General features: G+C 29.8%; 1 protein-coding gene across 2 annotated transcripts; it reads left to right on the forward strand.

Moving 5' to 3' along the window:
- Window positions 1–958: 958 nt before the first annotated feature.
- Crz (corazonin) lies at window positions 959–12,394 on the forward strand. 2 transcript variants are annotated; one of them, XM_003705988.3, is made up of 3 exons: window positions 959–1,123; window positions 11,371–11,604; window positions 12,198–12,394. In XM_003705988.3, exons 2-3 carry the CDS (start codon window positions 11,371–11,373, stop codon window positions 12,306–12,308), a joined length of 345 nt encoding a protein of 114 aa, XP_003706036.1. In that variant the 5' UTR covers window positions 959–1,123; the 3' UTR covers window positions 12,309–12,394. The 2 variants fall into 2 exon arrangements, with proteins under 2 accessions (XP_003706036.1, XP_012147046.1); XM_012291656.2 differs by lacking the exon at window positions 959–1,123 and adding an exon at window positions 10,577–10,671.
- The last annotated feature ends 557 nt before the right edge of the window (window positions 12,395–12,951 follow it).

Raw genomic sequence — 12,951 nt, forward strand, 5'->3', positions numbered from 1 at the left:
TATCTAAAATATTTGTTAGTTATCATTCTATTTTATTTAAGCGAATAAAAAACGTATGTTACATTTACATTATCCATGCATTACTTGTTGTACGTACAACTATGCATATAGCTGTGAGTTATTTTATCTATTCATTTTTATTAATAAAGGTTTTTATTAAACTAAATCAAATCAATCAAACTAAACCAAATTAAACATTGATAATCATTTAGAAACTTTAGACAGAAACATAATGAAAAATAATATTTTTATGGCGTATGATATTGTGTTTTAGGAATTTAAATAAAGAGTTTCAAATAATTAATTAACAAATAGTGTGTCTAAAAATTTAATTATTATTTAATACTATCTAAAGCATAGTAAGTCATTTACTAAAATATTTAATAACTTCTTTCACTTCCTAATATGATTTTGCAAACAAAGAATGATTATAGTAAAATGTATTGAAACATAATATGATCTAAATAATCATTACGAAAATTCTTGATGGGTAAAATTATATATTTACAAACACGAACATTGAAAAATTAATAATACCTAATTGCATAATTATAATAATTCAAAATATTTTTATAAATTGCATTTTATAAGAACATAAAATAATCATTCGAACAAATGAATCAATTCCTGGTAATTGCATTAAATGAAAATTTACACGATGATTACAGTAATTTATTGTATTATCAATGCCGAGTTTTTTGAATGATTAATTAACTAGGAGGAATATCGTTCTATCTCGTGAAACGTAGGTCATCATCATCTTGAGTATTTAACAACCCTGTAGAAACTTCTAACGTCTCAATTATAGTTCATTATATAATTTCTCATAATTGACAGACTTCGATATAATATTACTTCATAATAATTAGTGTTTTCACTAGTTTCGTTATTACTAGGTACGATGAAGGTATTATAAACTTTTACAATTTATCGATCAAATATATCCGATAAGGGTAGATAGATAGAGAAGGGGTGTTTTAATTAGTTTTACGAATAGAGTGAGAGAATTTTCCTATATAAACCACCTTGAAGGGCCATAGCTAACCAGTATCGAATTTGTAATATCCCGGGCTTCACAATATTTCCCGTTTCCGTTACTACCGCAAGAAACACTAAGTTCAAGGTAAGATTTACATATCTCAATTTACCACTTTTCAATTTTAACTTTTACAAATTTAAAATCTTTAATATATTTATTTGCTTATATCTAGTCAAAAAATAATATTTAGTTACTAATTATATTTTATATTACTAGAGACAGTACAAAATCCTAAACTATAATTTAATTATTTAACAGTTATACTATAAATTAATAGTTCATGATTTTCTTTAAAACATACATATGGTTTGAAAACGATAAAATATCTAATATTTTAATTAAAACCAATTTTCCAATGTACGAATTGAATATTTCTTATTGGGGGCTCTACGTGCAAAAATAAATGAAAAATGTAGAACAATAGTTTCAATATGCAATCTCGTTTATCGAAAAAGTTGAATTTGAAAATTTATCGAAAGAGAATGTGTTTACGACGCGAAAGATAATTATTTCATTTTGTCCTGTTACTATTAATTAAACACAGTGATTATAGTATTGAATGTAAATGATTAAAGTTTATATTAATATCGTTGAAATGTATTATTACTCAATATCCTTTATGATATTACTTGCGCGTGTATTTATCATTCTTCCGACTAAATCAATTCCAATGCCACGAAAAATAATAACTGATAATGCAGTTTAACGATACAATTAATTACATTTATTGATTTGTAACATTAATTAGTAAATTAACGAAGTTAAAATGTTTTCCTCTTCGAAACCTGTTTTATAGAATGTTGTTCTTCATGTTTTATTTATTTTTGAATATAGAATCAATTTACATTACTACGTCATGCACTTCATATATATACTTAAACAAAACATTTAGCTCGTTTATTTATTGAACAAATAGTTTTGCAAACGTTACGTTAAAAAATAAATTCAATAATATTTTTAAAAGGTTACAAATTTTCGAAAATACTTACGTTCGTTAAAATATGAACATCTTATATGCACGGTCTTGCTGGCACAACAGTCAAGAAAATACTGTCCTGTGAAATGTCAATTCACAAGGACTCGCGAATTTCACGGCCCTTTAGAAATAGAAGAGGGGAGAAGAGTAGAAACTCAGCCGTGTACAAATATTGATACTGTTTACATTTTCGCTTTGAGAAGATTACTCGCTGTCAATGAACTCTTACACAAGTTCAAGGACCTTTCAATTCCGTGTTTAATATTTCGAACACACAAAACTGGCCCAAAAAATTCTTTTTATAAAAGTGGGTGGTTTGTATGTTTTCAAATTATGTGCTTTTTTTGCATTTTGATACTAAAACTTTATCTTTAAATGCTAGGTTATTTCAGCGGCATAGTACATTAGGTTCAACTTTTTTTAATATTACGGTACTTCTTATAAGCAGTTCTTATATAGTTCTTTTTATAAAGAAAATGGTATTTTGAATATTTTTATAGTGCAATTCATAATTGAATTTAAACGACTTAATTTTTGTTGGAATATTTTTCTGTGAAATTATCGGTAATGGTAGAAAGACCGTGGAGATAGTTATGTGAAACTAGTATGACTTTTCGAAGTTATATTGAATGTTACGTTAAATTAACCAAATTTTATAGCAGTCTAACCTATATTTGACTCATTGGTATAATTTTTATTCATTGTTCAACTTTCTATGCCGCACTGCTTTTGTAGACCAAGAACAAAAACAATGCAAATTAATTTATTTAATTTTTACAAAAATATGAAAGTTCTTTTTACAAAAATATCTTCCGGGCAGAAGATCGAGAAAAGTGTCACGGTTGCCAAATGTTAATAGCGATTCTGAATACGTATTAAAACAATGTGTGTACCTTTTTCTTTCTATAATTTAATAAAGTAGTAAATCGACGCATTCTTCTAAAAAATAATTAATTCCTAAATCGTAATTGAAATGTAATAAAGTGGATTAAAATTAGGGAAAAGAATACGTGACAGCGGCTGTGAAGGCGATACGCGTTTTATTCGTAGCACAAAGTTCGTTAGCGCAGAGTGTTTAAAGTTTATTTAAGTCACATAGCAGACAAAACACCGTGACATTTAGTAGACTTTTTCGTCTGTGTCTCTATCTATATGTCAGATTCAGTTTGTGAGCCCGCTATTTTTACAGTAACATGACAACGCTCTGATTATCGTTATCGTTCAATGTATGTCGGTAAATCAGTTGATTTTGTCCTATGTACTGAAATATCGATCGCGGAAATAATATGTACGATAATATATTCAATTGCAAATCTGAATTGCTGAACCGGTTTTAATTATCAACAATAATATTCAAGCAATGATGAACTACATCAGAACACTTATAACTGAATTTTATATTGAAATCCATATTTCTAACTGAAATACTGTGGTGATTTAATATGTGGGGGAGATAGGGAAGATAACAGATTATTTTAAGGTAGTTAATTTATAAAGTTGAAAGCATTTTCGTAGCTTTGTACTTACACATATTTAAACAGTTAAATTTTCACGCGCGCAATCTGAGAAAGATACCACTGGCGTCGTCTAGTAAATAGCTGCGAAACTACCGAAATAAAAAGTTGTGATTTTCTTTTGGAAAATTGATTGATTGATTTTATATGGGCCTCGACTACTATGATCATTGGCCAACTTTTAGAAGATGTGGCAAAATTTAGAGCATGAGGGTTTTCCGAAGACAAGCCAAATTGATAATGGTTGGGTAAAGGCAACATATTCCGAAGTTAATTATGTCTTGTATTCCGACATAATTTGATGTATATTATAGTAAATTAAGCCAATAAAATCAATTTTAATTGAATTTTCACGAAAATGGAACAAGTGGCGCCATCTCTCCGGCGAGCAGGACGAACTATACGGTTTTGAATCTGTAATTCCATTAGCTTCTATGCGCCGCCGCTAAATGGCGCCACATGTACCGTTTTTTTTTTTTCAGTACAATTCAATTAATGTAGATTTTATTAGCGTATGAATTGAATTAAACTGAAGTGCAAGACCAACTAACTTCGAATTGTTTTTACTTTACCAAACAATTATCAATTTTTAAATATTCTTAGGCTAATCCTAATTAGCCTGTTTTCTATCTTATGTGCCGGTACAAGATGAGAACTAATTAAACTACAATTTCACAATTCTGTAGTTCACTTTGTTCTGTAAGGTAGCGCCACTTGTTCCATTATCCTAAAAACCCACCAAAAACCGTTTTACAGATATCTTCTTTTGCAAACAATTTTTTTAATTTTCGCCCTTTGTGAAAACAAGAATTTTCTATTTCTCTAGTTTTACAATATACTGTCAGATGGCGATAATGTGTTATTTCAAAGAATATATTCATACCTGTAAAAACAAATTACCTACTTGTTAAAGTAATCATTTTACGTAAATAATTAATTACGTTATGGCTTTCAAATAATAAATATTTATAATGTCTTTTACAGCCTCCACAAAATTTAGTAATGAAATATACAAGCAGTACTAGAAGTATACAGTTGTAGGGGAAGGTAGCCTAATTTGGACCAATTTTATATTATTCACTATATAAAAGCATGGAAGGAGTATTAATAAAAATTAAGTAGTAGAAAAGAAACTCACTAAGTGTAGCTTCAAAATAAAACCATTTATGAAATTTTAAATATCATTTATAATAATAAAAAATAAATTCAAAAAAATCTTGTTATTGGTCCAATTTAGGAAACCGGTTTCCTTATTTGGACCGCTAGCTTCCTAAATTGGACCATTAGCTTTTTTAACGACAATTACAACAGTAGAACGTTTTAACTGCAGTACTAACTCCAGTACACGAAGTATGAATCCAAATGCGACATTTCATACATTGTATCATATCTTCTTCCTTGGTTTTTTTCACACAATGTACAAAACCATGAACCACCATTTTCTTTTTTATGTTTTGGCATTTTGTCAAAGTTTGGTGAACTTATTTTTTTAAAGTTTTTAAAGTTTATTCGGTCTAACTGCGATTTGTAAGGGCTGCTTGTTACTTTCACTGCTTTCTGGGCTATTGGCGCACAGCAAGAAGACGAAGGACCGTCTGGATTTTGATTTTTCTTTGCTCGCGGTGATATTTCTTCAAGAACTCTCCTAAATTGTTTACTCTCGTTGTCACTTCTATCTTCTTCATCATCACTGCTAGAAGTTGTAATGTGGTTGTCGAAATTGAACCGGTCCAATTTCGGCAACTGTTTTCGGTCCAATTTCGGCAACTTGAATATTTTATACTTAATATTATACAAAAACGTCAGATTAACATAACCTCATAAAATTATAACAGGAAATTATAGATAGATAAGTAAGCTTTGTGATGATATAATAAAACCTGTAATTACTTACGTTTGGACGAATTAACGGCTTTCACTCTTACATCAAAATAACAAATTTGCTTCGTAGTCAAACAAATAACACTTCTCTCAATGTAACCATGAGACGTTTCTTCACAAACACGATTGCATTAATCTCGTCTACATCTACGTATAACAAGTTGCCTATCTAAAATCGCACAGATTTTATCAATCTTTGGATATCCAAATTAGGCGACGGTCCAAATTAGGCTACCTTCCCCTAATACAATATAAATTTACAATATTCACGAAAGTACAAGTTAAAAGTAAAATACTTAAACATTTGTTGATATTCTCTAACATTACATGTTCACTATTATTGTAATTAAAATATTGAAGGAACGAAATCCTTTATATTCACGGATCATTATTTTGCTACTGATTTAAAGTGATATATGAAATTGAAATATGAAATTGATATATGAAATAATCATGCACATATGTATGAACTGTTCCTGGGTAGTTTTCTCTTGAAGAAACACAAAATGTGATTATTAAGACTGCAACTAAATTCGTAATCTTTGTATACATGTACACTTTGTGTAAAAATTGTTCAATTGCCATCTTAAATAGGTCCGCATATTATTACAAATACATTAACATACTGTCGATTTAATTAGAGTTTAAAGATTAAAAAAAATACATTTGATTTTAGTTATTATCAGACAATTTAATTTTATAACATATAATTAAAACAGGAAAAAGTTCATTTGTTCCCAGTTTGAAAATATAACAACGAAAATATAATTAAAGTTGTTTCAGCGTATTCCTCGTAAAGAAAACAATTTAAGAAACCGCGTGCAGATAATGGGAGACATCAATGCACAAAATGGTATCCAGTAGATGCACGTTTATTGATGGAAAATGAGCGGAGCGAATAAAATTGTGAAACTAATGATCACTGAAGTAATGACTTGCACGCGAGGATAGAACGAAATGGCGGAAAATAATTTTCAATTAAAATGGTGAATGCATTAAAATCACTGATTCCATAATTCTAATTTAAAAAAAAAGAATGTTTCTTTGAATCAATTATATGGTAATTTACAGTATTTACAATGTTTACAATATAGTAATGTGCGTTATGTAATTTACATTACGAATGATGTAGAATTAATTTATAATTTTAGCATTTTGAGAGTTGGGTACTTAGGGTACTTATAGGTATACATATAGATATTTTTAGAATTTACGAATTTTGGGCTTTGGAGATTTAGAAATTTACGAATTTTTGAATTTGGTGGTTTAGAAAGATAGCAATTTTAAGATTTAGAGATTTGGAAACTTAGGAATTTTAGGATTTGTTGATATGGAATTTTAGCAATTCTAAAACTTCTTGATTTGGAAATTTAAGAATTTTGGGAATCGAGGATTTGAAAATATAGGAATTTTGGGATTTGGAGATGTGGAAAATTAGAAATATGAAGGTTTTGAAAGTTTTAAAACTTTGTGATTTAGAAATTTAGAAAGTTTAGAATTTCGACATTTGAGAATTTGAGAATTTAAGAATTTGAGAACTTCAAGATCGGGAATCTGAGAATTCGAGAATTTAAGAATTTGACAATTTCAGAACTTGCGAATTTGGCACTTTAACAATTTGACAACTTGAGAACTTGCGAATCTGACAATCTGACAATTTTTAATTCTAAATTCTAATATATTATTACATTTTCATGAGCCATCTTATTCTATCATAAATGACGCGTTAAATCAAAAAAACTGTTTTCCACCATTGTAGAGTTAATTGCCAAACGTTATTTCCGTTAGAGGGATACATGAAGTTAAAAAAGCACAACGTTCTGTATGTGTATCGATCAGAAATGGAGAACAAATTTATTGCCGAGGAACAAAGTGCCGGTAAAATAGTACAAAATCACAGTTTATCGAGGGCGCGATTATTTTTGCCACCCTTACTCGGATTGCAGTTCGGATGATTGATTTCCCTGATTGCATAGCGAGTTATTCGCGCTACGTTCAATCGGTGCCATTGAAAGATTCAATTCGATCTCGAATAAAATTTATTTTCAAAACAGTCGCTGCAATTTGCTCTACGATCATAAACATTCGTACTGATGAATCTCTGTTTTTAATTTTTTCGAATTAATTGCAAAATTGAGCTATATCGTTTTGCGGGAATTATTGGTTCAACAGAATACGTATAAAATATTAAATTCAAATGAAAATTTCTTACAATAATTCTGTTACATATTATTTAATACATCATACAAATTGTGTAATGATGTTGTAATAGTTGAATAGCAACTGATGTAACGATTTTTACGATGTAATTGACATATTTAATTAGACAAAATATAAACTTTTGCTATTTGTTTGAAATGTCGCATAATTTATGCATTAACTAAGTGTCGAATTTTCAGTACTTGTAGCAATGAAAAAACTAAGTAAAAGCCGTTAGAGCATGTTTACATTGCAATAGAAATAAAGTTGGACAATTTGTTTAACCAAAACATTTGACTGAACAGCACATGCATGTTCCAACCAAATCTAATTCGATTTAATGTAGCATAACCTAGCTAAACTAACCGAATTAAACTTAACCTAAACAAAACTCACTTCGTTAAATTATACGTAAACATATATAAATCAAACAACATCTTATTACATCACACTTAACCTTATTAAAATAAACCTGATGTTATTAAATCACGCCTAAACATACCTCACTTAAACAAACCTAACCTTATTAAAACACATATAAATATACCTAACCTTACCAAACTACCTTACCTAACCTATTATTTCCACTATAGATTGCTTACAGATAAGAAAACCTTATTATTATCTACTGATATTACTATCTTCATCTTTTTTCAGGAATATTCTTGTCCTTCTTTCAAAATAAACTGTTCATATGAAATGACACTATAATCGTCCATAAAAAAGATTATGTATATCATACGAGATTAAAAAGAAAATTCCTCAACAATATTTGTATCTTTACTAAAAATACTATTCTGGGTAAAATACTATTTTACCCAGAACTGACTCTGAGTAATTTTCTCCTAAATTTTTCTTCTCGATTTTGATCAAGAATCTCATTAATTTATTCCAAAGTTTTCAGCACATTGCGTGCACGAGCCCGAAAGGGTGTCAACGAAAAAACAGCGAGTCTTGCATGCTCACATTATCACCATTATATTGCCTAAGGTCGAACAATGCGAACCGAGGCACGTTTCGCGCGTTTTTGACGACACTCAAAAAATGGCTGTCGTCTCTATGCGACAGAGATGCTGGTCGCTTCTCTTATCCGCAGGACACTTAGTAGCACTTACTCTTATCTTAATGACCGGGGACGCGCGTAGCGTTAATGGTTCCTTTAAAATTAGCACGTGGAAACGTTACGAGAGTACTCTAAAATTTTTCGAAAAAAACCGTCACGCGACGGTGTTAGCGTGTACGCGCCGCTGTCAGTGCATTCCGATAAATGACCGGTTCTTCAGAGTCGCGATTCTGGAGCAACCGTAAAAGAGCGATCGAGTCAGCCATTATCCGTAAACTGACAGACCGTTTTGGGCCCGAAAGCTTGAATATTAAGTAAATGTAATAATTTAACGCTCATGTAACGCGAAATCAAGACCATTCCTTTTCTTTCTTCTTCATTTGTGGGTTTGATACTATCATTTGAATTTGTGAATTATAAGCAACGAATTATATCACACTTTTTAGCTTGTTGTATGTAATGTGCTCCATTTTTATATCGTCAAATGGTGTCAACATATGGTTCAAAATAAATAAATATCCTCTGGGTGTTCTGTAAATTGTAGTACAATATGGCAGCGCAAAATAGTCGCCGTTAACCTAAAATGACGGCCATTTTGAGCCAGAAAGAATATTAAGTAAGTGCAATAACTTAGCTTAAATTTAGGAATTTGAGAACTTAGGACTGTGAAGATGTGGAGATTGAGAAATATGGCAGTATTGAACTTTTTGTGATTTGCAAATTGAGGAGTTTGGTAAGTCGAGAATATGGAAATTAGGGAATTTAGGAATTATATAATTTAGTGATTTGTGAACTTTTCACATTCTCAGCATAGAGAACAAAATATTAAGAACCATAATTAATTCAAAAGTTTAATTTCAAACACTGTCACGATGATTATGAATACTCTTGCCCCTTTTTAATCCCTTGCATTACGATTTGTCAGGTGCGTCAGTCAGAACTAACTAATCAACTGCAATATAAAAACAGAAAAAGAAAGTTGAAGTGTTATGTCAATTTTGTATTCATTCTTGTAGAATTATGCTTAACCCTTTGCACTCCTATGTCGAGTGTTGCTCGACATCTCATTTCTCTTGGATCTTATAAATAATTCAGATAAATGGTTGAATATATATATGTATATTGATTTATTTACTATTTATAATAACTGAAAAACGTATTTGTCACATACTTCACACTGTTGCAATATATTTCATTGAGAATCCCTCTTTGATCTATTTTGTAAATGAAAGGGTTGATAGGTAATAGATATTAAGGGGTGCAAAGTGTTAAACTTACACAAAACAGAACTTCAAATTGAAACTTATTAACTCGAATAAGATTTATTACGATTGAAGTACGAGTGCGTCACAGCAAAAGATTAATAGATAAGATATTTCATAATTTCAATTCCCACAAGAAAAAAATCGCTTTCCATTCTGCGTAAGAGAAACGACATAATACGCGTCGTGCCCTGTTTATCGCCCAAACGAGTTACGTAAAAATTAAAACAGGTGATCAAGGTAGTGAACAGACAGGCTACTTTGACTGATATTGTAAGACTCGGAACGGATCATTGATCTAACAAGTCAGCCGTGACACTTGAACAGTCCATTGTTTTACGTTCACACCCGGTGCACAGCTCAAGTTAAAGCAACTTTTGTTCGCTGCTCGACCGCAAGAAAAAGGTACAAATTCAGATCAGTTGCCGAGAAATATGCACGATCGGAATCCACAATTACGCTTTCATATCGATTTATGGCATAACGGTACCTGAAATACACAATATTCGTTTCTATCACGCGAATCAACTGCACAATAATCGCTGCCAGTTGCTGCATAACTTTGAAACATTATCCCCATTATTTGTTCAAAATGTGATCGCCAGGTTTTTACCTGTAACCTGAGGTTTTCACCTTACGTCCGTAATTTCTCGATACGTTTCTGTGCAAGTTTTACTACTCTATACGTAACGGAGTCAAAAAATTAGTTGCATTTGCAGAGAACTTTTTGTGCGAAGGTAAGAAAATGTGGAGTATTCTTTCGTCTTTCGAATGTTATTACAAAATTCACAAGTAAACGATTTTTATGTAATCTCAGGTTTACGATCAATTTACGGACAGTTTTATATTTTTAATGCTAGGAAAATTTTTGAAATTTAAGTAACGTTAAAATAATATAAGTTCTTAGAATTTGAGGATTTGAGGATTTGAGAATTTGAGAATTTGAGAATTTGAGAATTTGAGAATTTGGGAATTTGGGAATTTGGGAATTTGGGAATTTGGGAATTGGAGGACTTAAGAATTTGGGGACTTGAGAGTTTGGTGATGTGAAAATTACATAATTTTTAAATTTGGGAAATTCAGAATTTAGTAATGTGAAAATTACAGAATTTATGGATTTGAAACCTCAGAAAATTGAAATTTAAAAATTTGAGAATTTGAAAAGCTGAAAATTGAGGGATTTGAGAATTTAGAGATCTGAGAATTTGAGGATGTGAAAATTAGAAAATTTGAAGATTAAAAAATGTAGGTATTTGGGTATTTGGGAATTTGAGAATTTGAAAACTTGAAAACTTGAAAACTTAAAAATTTGAAAATTTGAATTCTGAAAAATTTGAGAATTCTGAAGTTCACAAGTTCGTAAATTTAGAAATGTAAAGAGTTAATAAAATTCCTAATAATTTAATTGTAATGCATGAATTTTTTCATTTTTGCAGATGGTCGTCACTCGCATCCTCCTCTTCTTCGTTTTCTCTTTGACGATGACGACAGTTATTTGCCAGACATTCCAATACAGCCATGGTTGGACGAACGGGAAGAGATCAGTATCTTCGATGTTAGAAGAACTCGTGAATTCCCCTAGCAAGAATGCAGCTCAATTAGACAATGTCCTTGTTAATTGTGAGCTACAGAAGCTGAGATTACTCCTTCAAGGAAATATTAACAGTCAAGTGAGTAATATATTTCTTGTAATCTTTGAATCCTTGCAAGATGAAATTATTTCGAGAGGTGTTGGTTATGAAACGCGTATTAAAGAGTGTACGTATGTACGATCGTATTAAACGTGTCTGTATTTCAATCTGTGTATTTTTAATACACTGATATTTGTTTATCACTATTACTGTTATTATTATTAGTAGCAGTAGTAGTAGAAGTAGTAATAGTAGTAATACTAGTTTATGTACTAAAATTTATACAATTTAATATATAAATACCATAATACATATAAAGGAGACCATTATTAATAGTAAATTTATTTAATATCTTAACAAATTTTTATTCAACATAAATCAACATATAATCTTAATAAATTTATTTCACAATTTTAAGTTGCAACACAAGAGGAACATTAATATTCATTGTGAAATATAGATTTCACCATTACATAATTTAATACAGAGTTCTGAACACAAAATTATAAAACATTGCGATTAATATTTAGAATTAATATCTTTCAACATACTTTATTAGTTTAATAGCTTCATTCTTTTACATGTATGTAGAAAGTGTTAATATGTATACATATTTTATTTTTATTTTACAGGTTCTGCAACATGTCTGTGACTTCTACGATTCCCCAAAGAGAAATATTCCTGAAATCGTGGTCAACGAACACTTTCGACGACAGTCATCTTCTACCAGCAACAATTATTAAAAATATTAATGTTATTTTACTCTAAAGCCTAATGACTGTATTCACTAATTAATTATAACCAAGTAATAAAGTAACTATAGTATTTACATTATTGTTTTATTCTCATACCTTACATTAGAAAAACATGATTCAATTCGATAGAAATGATACATTATCTACCTTGCATGCTAATTAAAATGCTAGTTATTATTATCCATGGATATCCATTTTAATAACATTGTTGTTATCTATGGATCTGTATTACAATAATAATTTTATTACGTATATATCATAATTTTTATACTAATTTTTTTTTCTATGGATAATAATTTCAATAACAATTACATTACCTTTACTGTCACAATACTAGTTTTATTTATGGATCATAATACTAATTTTATCATATATGTACCATTATTTTAACACTAATTTTGTTATTCACGGATAATAATTTTAATAACAATTTCATTATCCTCTGTTGAAATACTAAATTTATTATGCATATAACTTATATCTCCTACTTAAAATACACCATTATTTACAAGTTAACACTATTTCTACCGTGATTTTGTGTATACTTATTTCGACTAAAAGATGTGTTTTGATACGTCGTTTGAATGCAAATAATTGCCAAAATTGTTGGAATTTGAAATTATCAATTGAA

Source organism: Megachile rotundata, chromosome 5 (genome assembly GCF_050947335.1).
Source record: "Megachile rotundata isolate GNS110a chromosome 5, iyMegRotu1, whole genome shotgun sequence".
Lineage (NCBI taxonomy): Eukaryota > Metazoa > Arthropoda > Insecta > Hymenoptera > Megachilidae > Megachile > Megachile rotundata.